The sequence below is a fragment of the Pleurodeles waltl genome, chromosome 5 (genome assembly GCF_031143425.1).
Source record: "Pleurodeles waltl isolate 20211129_DDA chromosome 5, aPleWal1.hap1.20221129, whole genome shotgun sequence".
Taxonomy (NCBI): Eukaryota; Metazoa; Chordata; class Amphibia; order Caudata; family Salamandridae; genus Pleurodeles; species Pleurodeles waltl.
This window is the reverse complement of record NC_090444.1, coordinates 1,732,477,717-1,732,497,639: the sequence shown is the minus strand read 5'-3', so window position 1 is coordinate 1,732,497,639 and position 19,923 is coordinate 1,732,477,717. Positions and strand designations below refer to the sequence as shown.

At 42.4% G+C, this 19,923-nt stretch overlaps 1 protein-coding gene across 1 annotated transcript in view; it reads right to left on the bottom strand.

Annotated features, from left to right (window-relative positions):
* Positions 1-980: 980 nt before the first annotated feature.
* Positions 981-19,923, bottom strand: part of LOC138296719 (cytochrome P450 2K6-like) — a 419,360-nt gene continuing 400,417 nt past the window's right edge. The window contains exons 8-9 of the mRNA XM_069236120.1: positions 8,303-8,444; positions 981-1,497 (exon numbers count right to left, since the gene is read on the bottom strand). Of these exons, the coding sequence (XP_069092221.1) occupies positions 1,316-1,497; positions 8,303-8,444 (324 nt within the window). The 3' untranslated portion in view covers positions 981-1,315. The remainder of the gene's footprint in view (positions 1,498-8,302; positions 8,445-19,923) is intronic.

Here is a 19,923-nt window from a genome sequence, read left to right as displayed (position 1 = left end):
CCAGCAAAACATCCTCATATTCATTTTACCTGTGCCACTTCATTACTTTTTCACTCTCCGCCAACTCTCCTTCCTCCAAACTGTATTCCTAATTATGCAACAGTGTGTGCTCTCCTCTGTCTCTCAAAGCCACCTATGTGCTACTAGCGCCAGGCACCTCTCCATCTACCACCTCGTTGAATAGCCAATCTCTCTCTGGAATACAGCCCAAATGCCCCAAGGAGGCCACACAAGACCTTTCTGGCTGACTTCTGCTTCCGCCCAGCGCTGCTCTCAGGCTGGCAGCCCACGGACCTTCTCCTCCAGGCTGTGAAGCCACACTAAGCTCTCCCAAGTTTGTCTTCCTCCTGAAGTGAGAGGTTTTAGCTGGAAAGTCCGATATTTGTGGAAGCCCCTACCCGATACCCTGTCTACGTGTCTGCCAACCTGCACCCACCCCCACCTACCCCCTCCGTCACAGCTTGCTGTATTCCCTCCCACACTGGCAACAAGCATAGCATAATGTGGCCACAACCCACTCCCACCCCCCTTAAACCTGGCCTTTGTATTTGTGTCCTGCCTCTGCCTGCATCTTTCTACGATATACCCTCATGGCTAGGTAGGCACCACTGCCCCATCGTTGATTCCCAATTCATCGCTCCACTCTAGCCTGGCCACCACTATGGCAGAGGCTGGGCCATGAGACCTCCCTTCTGACATGCCTCTTGCCCCTCCCATGCCACCTCTCATCTTCCCCTGACCCTTCCTTTGCCCATTCTCTGAGGCTGGCAGTTGGGCAATGACTGCAGCACTCCCTGCTGCTTCACTGCGTTCGCCGTACCTAGGCCGTTGTGCCTAAAAACAAATTAATGTGATTGTGTGTAATGAAACTAGTGCTCAAGCATGTAAAGTGCTCCAATACTTTAGGCCTGAGTTTGCCTTATATTAAAAAGCAAAAAAAGCCATTATTGTTGTTCATTCATTATGGTTTCTTTTCCAAGCAGAACTGTTAAAATCATATTTGACAGCTAAACAAGAGATTAACATATTTTAGCAACATAGGTAGATTTACTTTATTTCTAGTCTTTAATTTAGGAATTATTCACAGATGAAAGGTTTTTGTTCCCTCATCTCTCGCAAAGCAGTTTCCTTCCATATCCATATCCTTCAATATTATTAGTTTGACCACCACAAATCTGGGTTTATGTATTGTCTTTTTGCATTAGGTGTGTATAAATGAAACTCTGTTACATGCATCAATTTCATTATTATTTTTAAGTCTGATACTGATGAGAATGAGTGAGACTTTCAACATTGACCAGCTACTAAAAATGTTCTAAAATCGAGAAAATGCACATATTTTAAAAGGCTTAGGGGGTGTAATGAGTCCAATTGCAGGAGTTAGGTCAACTTGGGTAACTCCAGGAGGAAGACGTAAAGTAAACTTCTGCAGCAGAGTCGCAAAGAACACAAACAGCTCCATTCTGGCGAGGGTTTCGCCGATGCAGACTCTTCGACCTATAACAAAAATTATGGGAAAGTTGAAATGATAAAAAATGCTCATGTCTTCATCTTCGCATATCTGCCATTTGTTATTTCAGCTTATGAGTGATGTTTGTAAATTTTATGGAGTCACTTTACAAAACATTTTTCAAACTCAGAAATCTTTGCAACGTAGGTTTTTGATCTTTCCAAAAATTGTTTTAAGATTCTGACTTTAAGACGATTGACAAGAAACCCAAGTTATATACATGGAACTGTATCTGCATACTAGATTGCCATGGCTATTTCTATGACCCACATGTACTCCTATGGCTGTGCCCAGTCAAGTGTGGCTGAAATGTCTAGTTTTTGTCATTGTTGAATGGTTGTCATTTGCTGCTTGGTGGAGAAGTTGTCACATGTCTCACGTACAGCTCACTTATTTAAGTCACATATAAATTATCGTGTCTACTATTCTTGAGAAGCCACGGGAGTTCCTATTACATACTTGACTACCTCAGGAGTTTCAAGTTGTGCCATTATCTGTGTTTTCCTGGGCTGATTATGCAGTGGCCTTCCACATTAAAGGTGTGCCTCATCATACACACTCTCAGGCCCAGCCTTTCATTAATTAGGCCAGAATAAAGAGATAGCTTAAGTCTTAGAATCTCTCTGGGCTCTCTTTTAATATGAACGTCCATGTATCCACGTTCAATTGTTAAATTTCCAAACCTATGTTTCATTACTCATCTTATGATCACTTACCCCATGCAGGATACACCCTCAGCATCTTGGTTTTCTCAACATGTGGCTGCTGCTCAACTGGTTTACAAGCATGGCGAACATGTTTGGCATACATTCTACAAGCCAGTAGCCATGTGCACTTATCACAATCTTATAACAAACTATAAGAAAACCACCCACCATCCTAAAATACATTACTTTAAATCAAACATTAGGGATGCTACTAAAGCCATTGAGAATGTTTTCTAAATAGTTAAACATGTATCTTGCTCTGTTACTTACAAAATTAATATTACCACTATGCTAGAAATATTCTCGAACTGCTAAAGTTAATCTTGGAAACGATTGATGAACTATACCCTTCTTTCGGTGGGTGTTTTTTCAGTGAAATTGCGAACACTTGCTCTTCAAATAATGACTCGTTGCTCAATTCTTATCACTTGTGTGCAAACAATACACAACTGGATTTCTATTTGTAATGGCCAACCTCACCTCCATTCAATTTGTATCTTACTTGGGTGTTTTTCATTTGGATATTTTTAACTTTAGGAACTCATCGGGTTGGTTCCACGTGACAGATGTAATCCTTCTCTTTCTACTTGAGAAGTCTCATTGCTCTAAAAATCCTGTGGTGATCCTGAGGTAATGTCTGGGTATAAAATAATGCCAGACACATATCAGGTCTCTTCTCTGCCAAAATCATACTGAGCCTTGTCTGCATGCTAACAACAGATTTTCTGAACCCTGTTTTCCTGGGTTTAGGGCGGGGTGCATGTTACCACTTCTACATTGTAGTAAAGTGCCTGTGCTTCCCCTTTAAACCAAGTGCTATATAGTGGAACTCTTTTTTTCGCCTATTTACCTTCCTTATCAGCTATTTGTAAATGTTGTCTAAATCACACCTATACATGCAATGTTAAACAGTTACGTGTGATATGGGGGCTGCAGTGTATCTGTATAGCCTCCACATACATGATAAAAATGTATCTGCCAGGAGCACCACTGTGCTGTGGCTGGTCTGCAGTTTAAATGCATTGCAGTGACACATGACAGGGAAAATGTCTTTGTCATGTAGGATAGGACTACTCATATATTTGCAAGTCACCCCTAAAATAAGCCTTTTAAGACCAGAGGACAAAGAGATAGTTTACACAATAAAGGCACACTACATATTGGGGTTAACATGCTCTCACAAGGAAACACAAGCCAGAAACTATTTTATTGTGCTAGCTAAGAGTAAGCATAGATGGGGTTCAAATCGGAACTCTATTGCAATTTAGGATAAGAATAGAAAAACACTTCAAGGTTATTGTCTGCATGGTTCTTAAATGACTGTGATTTAATGTTTTGATACTTTAATTAGAAAAGTGCCATTATAAAATGCCTGAGGTGGTTTAACCCCAGTTCTGCCATTCATCATAGCTCATGAGCTGGAACACACATTCTTGACTTGGAGAATTAACAACCCTGGCTCAGAGGACAATGGCCTGTTTCAAAACCCACAGAAGGGCCAATGTGTGCTAACTGCTGACTATGTAGGATAAATTAGCTATCTGTGAGGGGACAGGAACAGCTAGCAGAGCACAGGGCAGCTTTATTATTATGTTTTTTGACTTAGATATGCCATGGGGGCATCTCCTATTTAGTCGCAGGAGCTGCAGAGACATCCGGGCTCCAGTCACTGTAGGAGGGAAAACTAGTTTTGACCCTGTCAAGTGGGAGTTCATCTGAATAGGAGAGCGGCTGAGAAGTTGGAGACAGGGCTGTCTGGTGGCAATTGGGTTTTATCATCTTGAGACAGGGGATCAAGGCTAGTTTTACAGTAAGGCAAAAAGAAAATGCTTCAAAAGAAGGAGAGGGAATGGGAAAAAATAGTTCACTTTTTACGATTGAATATATCCATTTACTGGTGAGTTTGCAGGATAAGTCTTACACTTCTACCACCTCCTCCTCAAACAATTCCTAGACCTGGGAAGACTCCATATGAAGAAACATGACCCTGCTGTCAGAAGAATCCTGAATCCTACTGGAAGAAGAGAATTCACACAAGGACTCAAGGATTCCATGAGGGACCAGCTGGTAACTGTAGATTGGAGCTTTGAAAACACTTGGCTTGAGAGAGGTCTGGCGCCTTGACACCTACCTGAGATATTGTGGTTGCAGGACTGACCACGGCGAACTTTTCCAGAACTTTAAAAATGTTTGCACTCATTTATACCTACAGAGGACCAGGAAAAGGTGCTGAAGAGTGCAAGGGAGGCTGCACCCGATGTGGGCAAGTAAATATGGCTTGTCCTACTCACATCTTTTAGCCATGCTGGAAAGTGGATCAGTGGGACTTTGTGACCAGGGTATCTGGTCTTGTGGAGCCCTGCTACGACTTTCAGTCTTGTCGTACTGCAGGATTTCAACTTTCAAAATAATGACAAAGTCAGAAGGGAAAGCTTTGTACAGGAGCAAGGCAGCAAATGTATTTGGCAGGCAAAACAGTCTCAGTGGCCACAAAATACAGGTTTGTCCCACTCAGAGCTTTTGTTTCCTAAATCAACAGCTTGAGTGGGGGCTTGATGACAATATGTGATACCGAGGGACCTCAGATAGCCGTAGCATTGGACCTTGCCCCATGGACCATTTCTTGATGCTGTTTTCCATAATATTTTTTAAATTTATATATCTGGTTGCATTTAATCTTTTTGGATGATTCCGTTGTCATTTTGCTTCTTAAATATTTATCTGTTTTTTGTAAATTGGTTTGGGAAATTAAATGTGTTTTGTTACTTCTTCAAAGTTGTTGGCACTGCTTGAACTTAGCATGTGCTTCTCTGGGGAGTTTCCGGTGCTTATTCAACAGCTATGAGGGACTGAGCAGGGTTTCTCTCAGAGCTGCCTTTTGACCTGACCAGAGTGCATTTATTGCATTGGTAGGGGTACCCCTCTTCAAATTCTGAGAAGATATTTAATCATGCAGTTACTATCGCTTTCCACTCACTTGGATGTGAATTAACTCTCTATGAAAGCTTGACTTTGCATGACATGTAAGCTGTATTCTGGTGAGTTTTCAATAAACCTAGCAGTCCTGACCCTTACTGCATTTGCTGCATGGGTCACAACAGTGGTGTTTCTTACACAAATTACATTTGCACACAATCCACCAGATGTCACTGAACCTGTATCAGATGATATTCAGCAAATTGATTTTTTTGTCACAAGTAATGTGTCTACTGTTAACAGAAATCTTGCAGCAATACGATGTCTTCTTGTAAAAGTGCCCCTAATAAATGTTGGGGCCAACAAAGACAATAAAGTTACCAAACACTTTGTTGACATAATCTCTCTATGACAGTTGGCGAGAGGCTAGAACTGTAGCTCATCAAGAACCTCTTTCAAGACATGCAGGCGAATGCCTTCTTTTACAAAGCTGATTCGTCTGTCCATGCAAAATAAAAACGATATGTATTTTTTAATGGATACACAGACTGGGTCCAGCATTCAGTGGCATAAGGGAAAATGATGCCCACCCCCCTAATCCCCGCCACAAAGACTGTGACCAGCCCCTCAGTCTCTGATATATTCATAAGCCCCATGAGTGGTGGGACCCCCCTCTGCACCACTAAGGCTGCAGGTACGTGTGTTACACCCCTTCTTACATCTTTCAGAAACTAAATAAATTGGGTTCCTTATTATTAATGAGAGAGTTTTTTTTCAAGTTAGCATAGTAGAACTTCATTCAGAACCAAATTAAGTAATTTAAGCCAACTACCTAATTCAGCCCAAATACGTATTGGAAAAGTATGAAAATATGACATATTAATTTTTCAAGGCATAAAATGTTGTATTCTCGTTCTTTCTCAAACACCTGTGTAGGATTTGAAGTATGGAATGCTGCTAGTCCTATAGAGTGTTGGGGAGTCAAAGATGTGGCACATAATAGGGCCACATTTACTTGGAATTGGCGTAAAGCAGTGCTGCCCTACACCAATGTGAAAAGGCAAAAATGCACTGTATTTATGAAATACCATGCATTTCTCTCCATTACCCCTGCACTGACACACAATTGGATGCCTGTGTTGCATACAGGATTATTTTTGTGCAGAAAGGGATACCCTCTCCCTATGTGTTCTTAAGAATGTGTTGCCTTACTCTGCGCCAGGAGGGCTTTCCAAGGGCATAGTGGTGGGTTTTCCCATGCAACACTCATGGATTTTGATGCTGCCCCAGATTTACAAGAGCCTGTAACCCTGGGCGGCACCAAAACCTTACGCCTCCCCAGAGTAGGTGTATCGAGGAGAAATATTTTCACTTCCCCTGGTTTTTCCCTCTTTCCATGTGTGCTGCATTAAGCAGGACACATAGAAAGAGGAAAACATCTCTCTGGACTCTTTTTGTCTAGCCAGGTGTCCTTTTCTGCACAAAAACAATCCTGCATGCACCATGGGGCAAGGGTGCCTGTGTTGCTGCTAGGCAGCCAATTGTGGGCCGCTGCAGGGGGAAAAGACAGAAATGCACCGCATTTTGTAAATATGGTGAATTCCTGCCCTGGCACATTGGTGTAGGGCAGTGCATGAAGAAGACTTGCTACGCTGTCCCACGCCAAATCCTCTTAAATATGCCCCTGTGTCTTTGTTATCTACTCAGTGCAACAAACTGCCTGTTTAGTCAGTTCCTAACTGAGGGATTTTTTAATCCTTCTAGCTCTACAACAAAAAAATCCCATTTTCTAGAAATTGATGAAAATACACTTCTTTAAACGGGAACAGTCACGGTACATTCCTATTCATGCTCAGCTATCTGTTATACAAGCATTGGAGATGCATCGTGTTATACGGAATTCTTTGAAAAGAAGCCTCTTTTATTTCCGCCATACGAACTTAGGGCCAGATGTAGGAAGCCTTTTGCATTTCGCAAACTGCGAAAAACGCAGTTTGCGGCATGCAAAAGGCCGAATGTGATGCTCATCCTCAAATTGCGAGTTGGTACCGACTCGCAGTTTGAGGATGCCACTCGCAAATAGGAAGGGGTGTTCCCTTCCTATTTGCGACCGCATCACCATGCTGAGTTGTTTTGTGACCGCAAATGCGGTCGCAAACCAACTCGCCGTTACCACCAGTGTCACACTGGTGGTAACTCATTCGCAAAAGGGAAGGGGTCCCCATGGGACCGCTTCCCCTTTGTGAATGCCGAAAAAAATATTTTTTCAGAGCAGGCAGTGGTCCTATGGACCACTGCCTGCTCTGAAAAAAACAAAAACAAAAACAAATGGTTTCGGAAGTTTTTTCTTTTTGCAAATCGTTTTCCTTTAAGGAAAACGGGCTGCAAAAAGAAAAAAAACTGCTTTTTTGAAAAAGCAGTCACAGACATGGAGGTCTGCTGACTACAGCAGGCCACCATCCCTGTGAGTGCAGGGACTCGCTATGGCGTCGCAAACTGCGACCCACCTCATTAATATTAATGAGGTGGGTCTTTGCGACCCCATAGCGAGTCGCAGAAGGTGTCTGAGACACCTTTCTGCATCCCATTTTGCGAGTTGCAATTTGCGAGTCGGTCAGACTCGCAATTTGCAAGTCGCAAAATTTTCCTTTCCTACATCTGGCTCTTGCTGTGCAACAAAATTATTTGGATAAAAAGAACAGACAGTACTTTTTATTGTCTTTCATGGTCAACGCACGTCACAACTGCTCTGTTGTAGCATGGAAATCCGAAGATTGTTTAAAGCATAATTTGAAGAGGTGTTTTCCCAATGTTATAAAGAATGGCATACGCTAGAAGATTTTGTAGTGTTGGGGCCCTAGGCCCCAGGCCCCCATGCTGCCTATGTTGCCGAGTACATATGAGTGTCGTAACCCTTTGGGAGCTCCACTTATCTCTAAACAGGCGCATGCAAAGTGTTCAGTAGTAACCATCCGCGATTAAGGTGACGATCATTTTTTTAAGTGATTAAAAACATTATTTTGACCAGAGCTCTACTTGCATTCCAACCTAGTATATTTTGTGTATTGAACATGCAGCGTGTCTTTTCAGGGTTTGAAACACCCTGGACGATAGGTATAATATTAGCACGAAGTAGAAACATCAGCAAAAATCGTCAGAGAAATATTACCTGCTCCGAAGTTCATCAGAGCGTCTTTCTTCACAAATCTGCCCTCAGAGTCAAGAAAATGCTGCGGGTTAAACTCTTCCGGCTTCTCAAACTGAGTCTTGTCGTACAGCACCGATTCCAGCAGCGGAATAATAAAAGTTCCCTAAAAGTATGTGTAAAAGCAGTTTATGAATTTATTAAGCGCATTCAGCTTGATTCAGGTTGGTTTCGTGCACGCTATGAATCTCAAGCGTGGCAAATGTGTTATTCCGTTTCACAATGTTATGCAACAAAAACTAAATGCAAGCAATCTGACTTTAGAAACCACACCTAGGACCTGTTTCGAGTGCTTTATTTCCTGGGTTTAAATAACCGATAAATAAACGAATAAATAACGTGAGGGGATATGTGTTCCTTCTTATCACAATGTGTTGCTATACATAAATTAAATATATGTAATTTGCCGGTGCATTCCGCAATTAAAAACGTTTTTCCTTTATTACCCGGATTAGAGGCACAAATTGCTTTCCAAAGGGATCTGAGACAAGCAGATGACGTGGGAGCTAAAGACCTCCCTCGGCAGGCAACATCTTGTCACCACTGAAACCTTCCACTCTCAACCAGTTCTCCCACTTCCAATTCAATAACACCCATCCCCCGCCGCCAAGGTGGTGTGTAACTCCTTACCATCTGTCCCACCAACACCTGCTCATGTGTTGCCTTCCCGTTCTTGTAAACCTAACTTCCTTTTTCTCCTTTAAAGAATACTGCCCGCTCCTACAATTGCCCCACTTCCAATTCCAACCTTGTCTCCACGCGTCACTGTGCATGTACCCATTACGTATACAATATTGTGTTGCTTTGCAGCTAGGTTTCTTCTATGTAAGAAACTTCACACAATCCACGCATGTGAACCTGTGCCTCAGTACCAGATAGCCTGACAAGGTTAGTAACATTTTTAGTGATAGGTACGCACATTCAGAACTGTGCTGAAAATAAAGCTTAAGAAATTGGTACTTGGGCAATTACGTTTTTGTCAAGTTTTTATGCAGATATGTTTGTTCTTGGGCTCTGTGTTCCCTTTCACCACTTGTCCACAATTTTGGCACGGGCTTTCCTCCCATCCCTCTAGTCACATGACCGGGATCCCACGTATATAACCTCTCCTTCCAGTGTAGCTATCGGGGTGGTCATTCTGTGGCATCCTTCAAAGGCAGGGTAGTCAAGACCATCATCCTGTGGCATCTCCCAAGTGCCGAGAGGTTAAGAGTGTGGTCTATGTGACTTTTCTTTGGCTAGTTTGTCCTTGGAAGTGCTTCTGGTCAGATGCTCATCCACTCTTTTTTGTCCCAACTTCATTATCTTCTGTCTCACAAGTCATTATATGAAATCTGAAATACTTTACACAGGTGCAGCATTTTTTACCTCCTCTTACTGGTTCCCTAGTGATACCAACTGTGGTTTACATCTCTCTACAACTAAAAAGTCTCATTAATCAGCAGACCTACTACTGTGGTATATGAGGTCATAAGTGGGCTCTTGGATTGTACCTTCACTATTCTCAGTGGCCATCATAGACCCACAACAGCATTGTCTTCTGGTTATCCTTGCAGATGCCAGCTCCTCTTGTAGGTAAATGCCATAACTCACTGGGCTGCATCATAGTACATTTGAGGAGGACCTCCATGAACCATCTATTATGGAATCTCTGGTCACACTCGAGTTGCAACATGACCAGTTCTTGTTTTCACTTCTAGTTTGAACCTTCACTGCTGCCGGGTGGAGATTAGAGACTTCTGACTACAGTATGTGTGGTCTTTTCTTAGCTGCACTGCCATCAATTCTTTGGGGACCCCAATGAACCACTTCTGTGGTGTCTATTGTCCTTTTTTGATTAATTTTGTAATAAACAAATTGCAGCAAGGTAGAGTGCAAAAACAGATATTACATTCACAGGTGGATCTTGGTCAACCACTGAAGGTATAAAAGGAGCTAAATAATAAAAAACTGGAAATGAGACAGACAGTACTAATTATCAGAGACTTGCAAAAGAAGCAGGGGCAAAAGTGATGCAATGGAGAACAAAATAATTACAGTAACTACTCTACTTCCAAAATGTGTCTTTCTTTAAAAACAACCCCTTCACCAAATGAAAAACCCAAGAGGGAAGGGCTTTGGAAGAAGAACCGATGAGCCATACTAAATCTTCTAATTAATAAATTGAAATATGTGTTATCATGTATTGTTTCCGAAATTTATGAAGACGTTGTTATTAAACCTTTTTGACAATATATCTGAGGGCTGTGCAATTATTACTGAGACAGAACTTGACCAGGACTGAACACAATGGTACTCTCTTGATCCTGGACTCAGAGGTAATGGTGACACCTTTCTGAAGCCACAGTGATATCACAACAGAATATTAAACTGTGAAGGACTGGTGTCAGCAAGAAGGTGCTTTAGAAAAAAGTCACATACAAACTCCAAGAAATGTAGAAGTCTTCAAGGAAGTAGGGGAGTAGAAGAGTTCGAGTATAAAAAAACACTAATAGGATCTAGGTCTGGAAAGTACCAACTAGACAGGAGCAGAAAAATGAGCATGTCAAAAAAAGCATTGGCCACATTGTGACACACCTACAGAGAGAAAGGCTCTGTCTTGTATAGGGAAAACAGGAGCTAGGAAGCTACATTTTTCTCTCATGGCAGGGCTCCACACTGGGTTGAGCTGATCTCTTAGTACAACGTAGTGCAGCCATTTTAGATAGGGCTAAAAGATTACAAGAAGTCCTAGAGCGGAAAAATGCTGATCATGGTGACTTTGAATACAACCCCATCCCTTAAGAACTGTGGCTTTTGTTTTTCCCTTTTTTCAAGGTTTGCCATGGTGTAGAGGGAGAATCTCTTTATTGTTTTCTGAAGCCTGGAAGCAGTGTAGAGCTGAGGCACCATGACCCAGGAGGCGCACACTGCTAGAACTGCAGAGGTACCGAAGACAGGAGGGAAAGACTATCCAGACCATAGGAGCTCTTGAGAGAAGAGGAGCTGGGTGGAACGCACCATCCCACAACAACCAGTAGCCCAGCAGGCACCCCAGGCTGCTGACATTGCCATACATCCACTGGATGTGCCGGTTTCAGAAAAAAAGTGCCAATGAGTGTGAGTAGTAATACCTTGAAATGCAGAATAAATCAACCACAAAAAATTTCTGTGTTCTAGTGAAAACGGTTTTGACAAGACACTTGAGATCTATACCATACATAAGATAATATTCAAAATAAAATGAACATTTAGACATTCAAAGAAATATGCATATTAGAAAAATTAACTAACAACATTGACAATGGCTGAGAAATATAGCACCCTTGTGGTCATGAAAAAATGCATATTAGAATTCAAGGGGTCTGTGATATTTAACTGTTTTGAATACGTATGGGAAACTGGAAAGTATCGAGTTAATGGATATAAGAAAACTTTACAAAGCGTTTTTGAAAGAGCTCATGAATTCTATTGTACAGGAAATAAGAGCTACTTATCCAATGAAAACCTTATATGTGCCAAGTATATGTTGCCACAAATTCAACAGAATCGCTGTTTTGACTAATCATTCTCAGCATTATTTCCATATGCTAATATGTCGAAATATATATATTTCAGTTTTGTAGAAACTAGAATTCAAAAGTCGATTTAACAAGAAAGAACCGAGCAATTATTTCGCAGAAAAAAATCCTCACGGCAGAAACAGACAATCATACCTTGCACCTTAGATGTTAATACCTTACATAGCTCAGTCTGCTAAGAAACTGCCTTAGAGGTGGCGGAATGGAGCTTACTATGCTCAGACAAAATGGGTATTATTTTTGCTAAATTTGTATTATTTTTTCTCATGGTGAAGGACATACAGACGGGGTCAAGCATAGCAAAATTTTATTACAACATACTCATAGGCAGATTAGAAGAACACATTTTTGCAAGTTCAAAATCATCAAAAAACCTCATGGCAATACATTTGCTTTATAAACATTTTTTAAATGTTTATGAGGAAACACTTCTCGTAAAAATGAAAACATTTGATTCACATTGCATTTCGAGACATGTGAATGCTGTTGAAATCGGGATATACTTCACAACGAAATGTGTCATCATCCTTAAAGCAAGTTTGTAATTTTCACAGTTGACAGGATTAAAGGGCATGACTTCACGATCTAATAAGTATGTGTACGAAAGTGGGGGATTATGCAGTGAGGCTGGTTCAGCGGCGGCTAGCGCAGGAGCCTCGCCCCACTGCTTGTGGGGAGTAGAAGAAATAAAATGACAATAACGAAACGTTATTATCATTTTATTTTTTATCAAGAGCCAGGTTGGGGGGGAGCAGGAGGAGGGCTGGAGTAGAGTTGGCATGTGCACCATGAGTGAGCTTGTCTGTTTGGCCGGCTGTGTTCGTCCAGCCAAACAGACATGCACACTTTGCATTTCTCCACCCAGCTGTATTGCAGGGAGGAGAAAGTGCACATGGTCCCACTCCCCTGTCAGAGCCAAATGAGGCTGCTCACACCAATCACGACGCTGCTGTCATGCTGGTGACAGCAGCATTGTGATTGGCTGAATGGAGTGGGGGAAGAGGACAATGCTGCACGGGCCGAGAACGGAGACAAAGCCATATCCCAAAGAACCATGTAAGAGTTTTTTTCATTTTGTTTTTAAAGAAACATTTTCACCCTCCCCTGCCACCCCCTTTCAGTGGCAGCTGCCGATAGGCTGGTTAGGCTTCACTTTGCAATACCTTCAGGTTAAATCCTAATATTTCCTTTGGATTCACACTAATAAATGCCTAGCACAGTCCTGGTACTCTGGCACAGAGCAGTCAGGCTTTACTGGAGGAAAGTGTTAAGCATTTCAGAGTACCAACATGGATAAGTAACTGGCACAACTCAAAAGAAACATGAAACCAATTTATCAAAAGAAAGAAGAGTTTAAAATAATTTTAGACACAAAACTGAAGACCATCGCATCAGTATAACCAGAGTTATGGATTTTTAAAGGAAAGTATATCAGTGAATTCAACTCTTGCAAAACACACTAGTGACTATCGGTCATTTGCAGGTCGAGTGCAATGGATACCACTGAGTGTACAGTTGAGGCAGGTCCTAGGACCAGGCTCAGACATTTAGTTGAATTTTACCTGGCTTATTGGGTCTGGGTGCAGAATTGTCCTGGCTGTCCCTGGCAGTGAACAAGGGAGTCATGGGTGCTGAGTTTGCCATTTAGATGGTGCTGGTGAGGAAGGGTATGCAAACTCTTGGTAACCTGGCCACTGGGGCATCTGGTTGATGATGCTGCAGCAGTCTCTTGAGACACAGCATCAAAAAAAGGTAGTGGCAGCCCAGCTGGACACAGCAAGCTTAGCCTTCAGATACTATGATGTCCTAGAGTCCGGAGGAAAACAGTAGCCACCTGGAACATGCTGGAGGTTAGGACTACATTTACCACAATGCACTGGACAATTTGCTTTTGGGAGATCCCTCAGTAGGCCTGATGGCCAGTGATTCTTTGGTACCGGGAGTGTGTTTTGCCTGCAGGCTGCAGTGGACTAGTATCTCTGGTCCAAGGGAGCCCTCTAGTTGCCTTTGGCTTTCAGAGAGGTTCCTCTTTTCTCTGGAGCCTGTCTTTAGTCCAGGACAATTCGTAGTCATGCAGTTGCAGGCTAGTTGCCAGAGGCACAGTTATTCGCACCTTTTTGTTGTGCATGTCCTGAGGTCACAGACTTGGATCTCTTCTTTGTCCTTTGTTACTGGTCAATTAGAACTGATGTTCTGGTGCCATGGGAGCCCCTTAAGTCCAAGATTTAGGGGTGCTAGAGGTGTGGGTGTTTAGTAGATAATGGGCTAGTAGCTCCAGTGGCTAATTTGACCCTGAGGTGATCACATTTGGTTTCAGCAAACCCAACTGCGGTTGTGTGCCACCGTCTCTATCCAGAAGCCTCTATTCTGCCACTTCTCAAAATGGCAGAATCTATTCTCGACTGTACAGACCAGGAAGCATACACTAGGGGTGTGGCTAGCCTTCTGGTGTGTGCACCTCCAGACTACCTAATTTTCCCACCTGCCCAGGTTGCAAATGTGCCTGGAGCAGGGGGTTGGCTCTTTTCTCCTCAGGAGGACACCGATTAGGTGCGAAACTGGACAAGCACATATGGGCTGCCGTGAAAGCACCAACTTGCATATAAGAGGTAGTGGGAGCTTTAAGGTTCACTGCCTTGTTGCGCCATTTCACTAGCCATCCTGCATGGAAGGGAGGTAACAGCTCCCACCCAGGCAGCCCTTTGTTTCTGACTCCTGGGAGCATTCACACCTCTTGGCGGGGGGTCAGACTTTTGTCTTAACAGCAGCAGCTTCAGACTCTCAGCCGGGGAACATAAATGGCTAGGATAACCAGGTGGGCAACTCCAAGGTAACCATGTTAGCCTACGGTCCCCTGAACACTTATAGCAGCCCTTAATGGAAAGAGGCTACTAGAAGGACAAATAAGATTGCATTTATATGTCCACATATTTAATATGATGCACACTGCCTCCTGTGTTCAGAAGGCCTACCTTAGGGGTGGCTGACATATATTGAAAATAGTGCTGTGTCCTTGCCACACATGGTGAGGGCAAAGTCGAGTTTGAGCAGTCTGTAATGCTCATGCAGTCTGCAATGGCAGGACTGATGTCAACCTGTTTATCTGGGTCACTCAGGGTGGCAAATTCAGAGCTTTAGACCCTGGTGTCCATATTAACTACCATGCCCTGTGTCCCACTGGTACTACTTGACAGGTGTTAAACTCCTTGCCAGTTGGGGTTGCCAATACATCATCTTTGAAGGAGAGAGCACTGGCACTGGGGCCTGGTGAGCAAGCTCCAGTACACTTTCAGAGATGAAAACCAGAAGCCAGAACTCCTAAAGGGGGAAAAAATGGGGGGGAAACCTGCAAAAAGACTGTTTCTTTACAACATGAAGAAATGTAAAGAACAATGTGTAACAAGTTTAAATAAACAGACTATATTGAAGCTTCCATTGAAAAAGTCAATGTCAAAGATTCAAATGTTAAAAAAAAAGAAGAGAGTACTAATCAAACTGAATTACCATACAGATATATTTTATTTGCCTCTTCAAACACACAGAGACTCTTTTTACTGCCATTAGAAATGTGGTAGATAGACTCTGCTGTTCTTAATCTAGGCTCTGGAACAAGTGGTAATCGCCCAGTCTGTGAACCGGAAAACTTTAAGATAAACCAACCAAACATCAGTGGCAGAGAAGCTACACTAATGACTGTAGGCTGCCCTTAAGGATGCTTTGGATTATCACAATTCTCTTCTGCACAATATTAACATCAACTTCAAAAGCACTCAGTTATTATTGTCTTCCAATCTATCTTAAGACCTTTTTAACGTAGTCCATAAAATGTGATCACATGTTTATCTATGAGGACATCAAGTTTAGGAATGAGAATATTTCTGGTGCCTCTGATCGTTTGCCCACCCGTGTTGACCCACTACGCCTCTAGTCTTTGGCCCTGATCACAAGTACAGGGCTAAATTCTGATCCTTGAGCAAAAACTTGTCTGCACAGTGTTTGGAATAATGCAGTTTTACCCTGATAAATCCTGGCAGATCAAACCTGGTAAAATTTGTCAAGGGAAAAGACATGTTAAAAAGGCTAAACAGGAGCTTTTCTATGTGTTAAATAATGATTCCTTATGTCATGCCTCATTTGCAAGTTTAGATAGTTGTAAAAGGAGGTATTTACCATACATGCTAAACACCTCACTATGGTGTAATTGTATTTACAACATGAGGTAAGCATTTCACTTATTCTGACTACTTTGTAATGAGGGACTTTAACTGTTTTTACCACTCATGAGCTTTTCCATGATTAAATAAGTGCTGTTGTCTCTCAAGCCTGATTCACAGAATGACCCATGCCCAATTATCATTCTCACTTGGTCCTAGAATTTAAGAGTAAGTCGTGAGTAGGTAACAGAAAAATCTTTCTGAAAATGATATTCTGTAACCAGACTAGTCTGAGTAGCCCTCTCCAAAAGCTGCCTTCACATGACATAGTGACCCATCTAAGGTACCCACATATTTGATCAGTTCTCAGGCTCCCTAGAGCCCCACTTATCTATAGTAATACTGATCTCCCTTACAAAGCAGTCTGCCCGAACACTCCTAGAGATCCTGAAAAATGTCCTGTCATCTTGGGTAGCCAGTGCTTATTTAGGAACAAAGGAAACTTCTGGCTAGTAAGTCCTGACAAAAGAGCCCCACTTTTTCTCAGGTAATATATGTAGAATCTGGAAACACATATCGTTCATACTCAGATTGACTCCCTCAACCTGATCATTTCAGGTTAGTTTAAAAAATGAATGCTTAGGAAAAACCTCAATATGGATGCAAACATTTCCTTGTGCCAATATATTGTGACTTTATCGTACATCCCATTTCCAGCTGTATGTACTATCAGTGCTACCGCCTACTGCTTGGGGATCATATAGTGCTCTTGATCTGGTGTCCTGATAGAGTGGTTCTGGAGCCCTAACCCTGTTTGCCAATGTGTATTTTGTCTCCTACTACTATAATAACCATATCTTGTTCCATGGTGCTAACACGTTACGCAACTATTGTTTTTCAGTCTCTTCTACATAAAATTGCATTTCTCCTACTCTTATTCTCCCCACGTGCACTCCTTTACCAAAAAAAGTTCCTTCTGTTTCCCTCTGTACTGAGAGCTTTCTTAGCCTTGTATGGAAAACATCTTTCTCCGTTCTGCCTTTTTGCAGTGATGACTCCCTCCTTATTCTCACTTCCAGAGGAGTCTTCAAATAATACACCCTCTCTGGTCCAACTTACTGCATCCTCATAAAGTTAAGCTGGTAGATAAGCAGGCATTTTCATCTTTATCACTGGGGATACATGTCACAATAAAGCCCAATGATATACCTGGCATGGGTCTTTATTGACCAAAGATAAGATTCTCCTCTCCCCCATCCCAGCCAATCTTGATACAAGTGCGGAATTTGTTTTTCATTTACCACACAGTAAGCAATGAATTCCTCTTTTAAGTGTATATTAGGTCCTCTCTTTTTTACTTTGCTACTGCATTATTCCCTATTTAGACATCGTCCTAATATATACTTCTAGTAAGAACAGCGCTTGTGCTTCACATGTGCCACCTGCATTTACACTTTCAACTTCCACAGTAAAAGATTAGTGGTGGGCAGAAAGTGCTGAGTTTTACTATAAAAACTATGCGAGTTCCGCAGAGTTCTGCCCACCCTAAGACTAAAGATGAGCGCACACATGCGAGACAAACAAGGTGGATCCTGAGCTATCTTACATCTATTGCTATGGAGCTAACATGTATTGTGAAGCTGGCATGATACATATTAGTTGCAGGATGTTATATTCTGTGCACAACGTACTGCAGGACAAACAGCTTTGGTATAAGGCTCCCTTTCACTGCCCGAGCCCCGGCCTGTGCCTCATATATTCCTTATAAGCTGCAGCTGTCTCCAACTTTTGGAGGTGCTGTGAAGACAGTGGCAGTGGGGCAGGTGCACTTCCTGCACTTCCACCCTCCCCCCTGCCTTTAAAAGATCTCCATGTCTGCGCTGTCCAGGGAACAGTCCCGTTTTAGAAACACATTTTGCCAAGTCCCCAGTGGTATTTTCATGTTATTAATGCATTAGATATTTGAGCCACAGTACTGATCTCTGCAGCAGAGCACACCTAGCATGCATTGCGAAAACCAGGGTGCTGGGACACCGTTCTTCCAGGGCCCACTCAAAGGTGCAGTCCCACGCATGGAGCTTACGGAATTAAATCATTAACAGGCTTAGCATGATACATATGCTTTTAAACCCCTGAATAAACTTCCCCAAAACCTTTATTTGATACAGCAGATAAAAGTAATAAACAGAACACAAAAAGTCTTCACTTCTAAATTACAAAGAAAACTTGCATTTCTGAAGAAAATGAAAAATGGGAAATAAAGCACAAGCTCACAGTGGCAAGGTTTGTATTACTTGTGCTCCTGTTCTCTCGTTCCTAATAAACCTTTTCCACATAAGAAGTGCATAATGCAATTCAGGTGACATTTCAGATTAAAATGTGTGTTGAAAACATAAATCTAGTTCTAAAATACTCATGCCAAGCGCAAGTGCGCAATGTACAAGAAGGAAGAAAAGGCGATTATGATAAAAGCTTTACACTCTGTGATCAAACATTAAAGTTAGAATGTGCGCTCAATTCGCTGCCTGCATGTGCCCTCTCTGCATATTCAAGCGGAGTGTAGACCGTGTATTTAAAAATCGCTCTTTACAAACGTAAATGGTCCTCTTTACTCCTTGTACCGTGGCCAAGCCAAAGGGCACCACTGAACCACAGAGTGCCTGGGCCCTTTTGCTCCCTGCCTCAGACTTCATCCCAGTGGTTATAAACAATCCCTCACCACACCAACAGCATAAGACATGCTGCTGTTGTCATGCTCGAGGCTTCGCAGGTGTTAAAAGGACGCACCCATTGCAATGAAAAGGCCTCCTTGCACCTTGCTCCGCTAACATCAACATTTTTGACGCTAGTGAAACAAAGCTCCACAATAGCGTCAAATATTTTGACACTTTTGTTCCTAATACCGCTATGGTGCGCCATATCATAAATATGGCACATACATGCTGACGCAGGGGGGCACAAGAAACGTGGGACTGCAGGCACAAGAAACGTGGGACTGCATTGGATGCAGTGCCACTTTTATTAAATTTGGCCCTAAATCTCACAGCACATCATGGACCGATAGTGGATCATCCGTCCTCTTTATTAGATCTTGTTGAGGTAAAATGATTATTCTCTGTACCATACAATACTCAAGGAGATTTTAATGGTCTACTGGCAGGAATCAAAGAGTAAGTTTACCCTACTTTCCTCCAGGGAATAAGTCCCAGATTTACCAAGATTTGATGCAGTGCAACACAGCAAGACAACTTGCTGCATTGAGCTGCTTCAAAGGGAGAGAGTAAGAATGTGCCATAATTAATAACATATGGCACATGTCTGCTCTTTCTCTGCTGGCGCACTCATGGCTGCCAGGCGCAAAGAAAGGCACCCCTGCACCATGGTGCACAGGTGCCTACCTTACAGGCAGGATTGTTTTTCTGCAGGAAGGGACATCTTTTCCCCACAGTCCTCAGAGGCATGTTCCTCTTTATACATCTCATTACAAAAAAATGCACGTAGAAAGAGGAAATAACAAGGAAAGATAAAGATGTTTCTCCTTGTTACGCCTCGCCTGTGAAGGCATAGCATTTTGACGCATTCTCAGGTTTTCAAGTCTTAGTAACTCTGGCAAAGCTTCAAAAACCATGGGTGAATGTGTGGGAACACCCATGCTGTCTTCATGGAACATCACCACAATGCACAACTTGCGTTGCCTTGCGCTACTTAAAATATTCCTCTGACACGCCAAGCCACACAAGGTGGGTCTGTGTGGCATAGCAAATCTGAATAAAGGGCTTGCGTTGGGGATGCAAGCCCTTGATGAATCTGGACCTATTAGTCTTAAGAGTGTATGCTGTACTTAAAGTTTTAGTGCTTACAACTCAGTCCT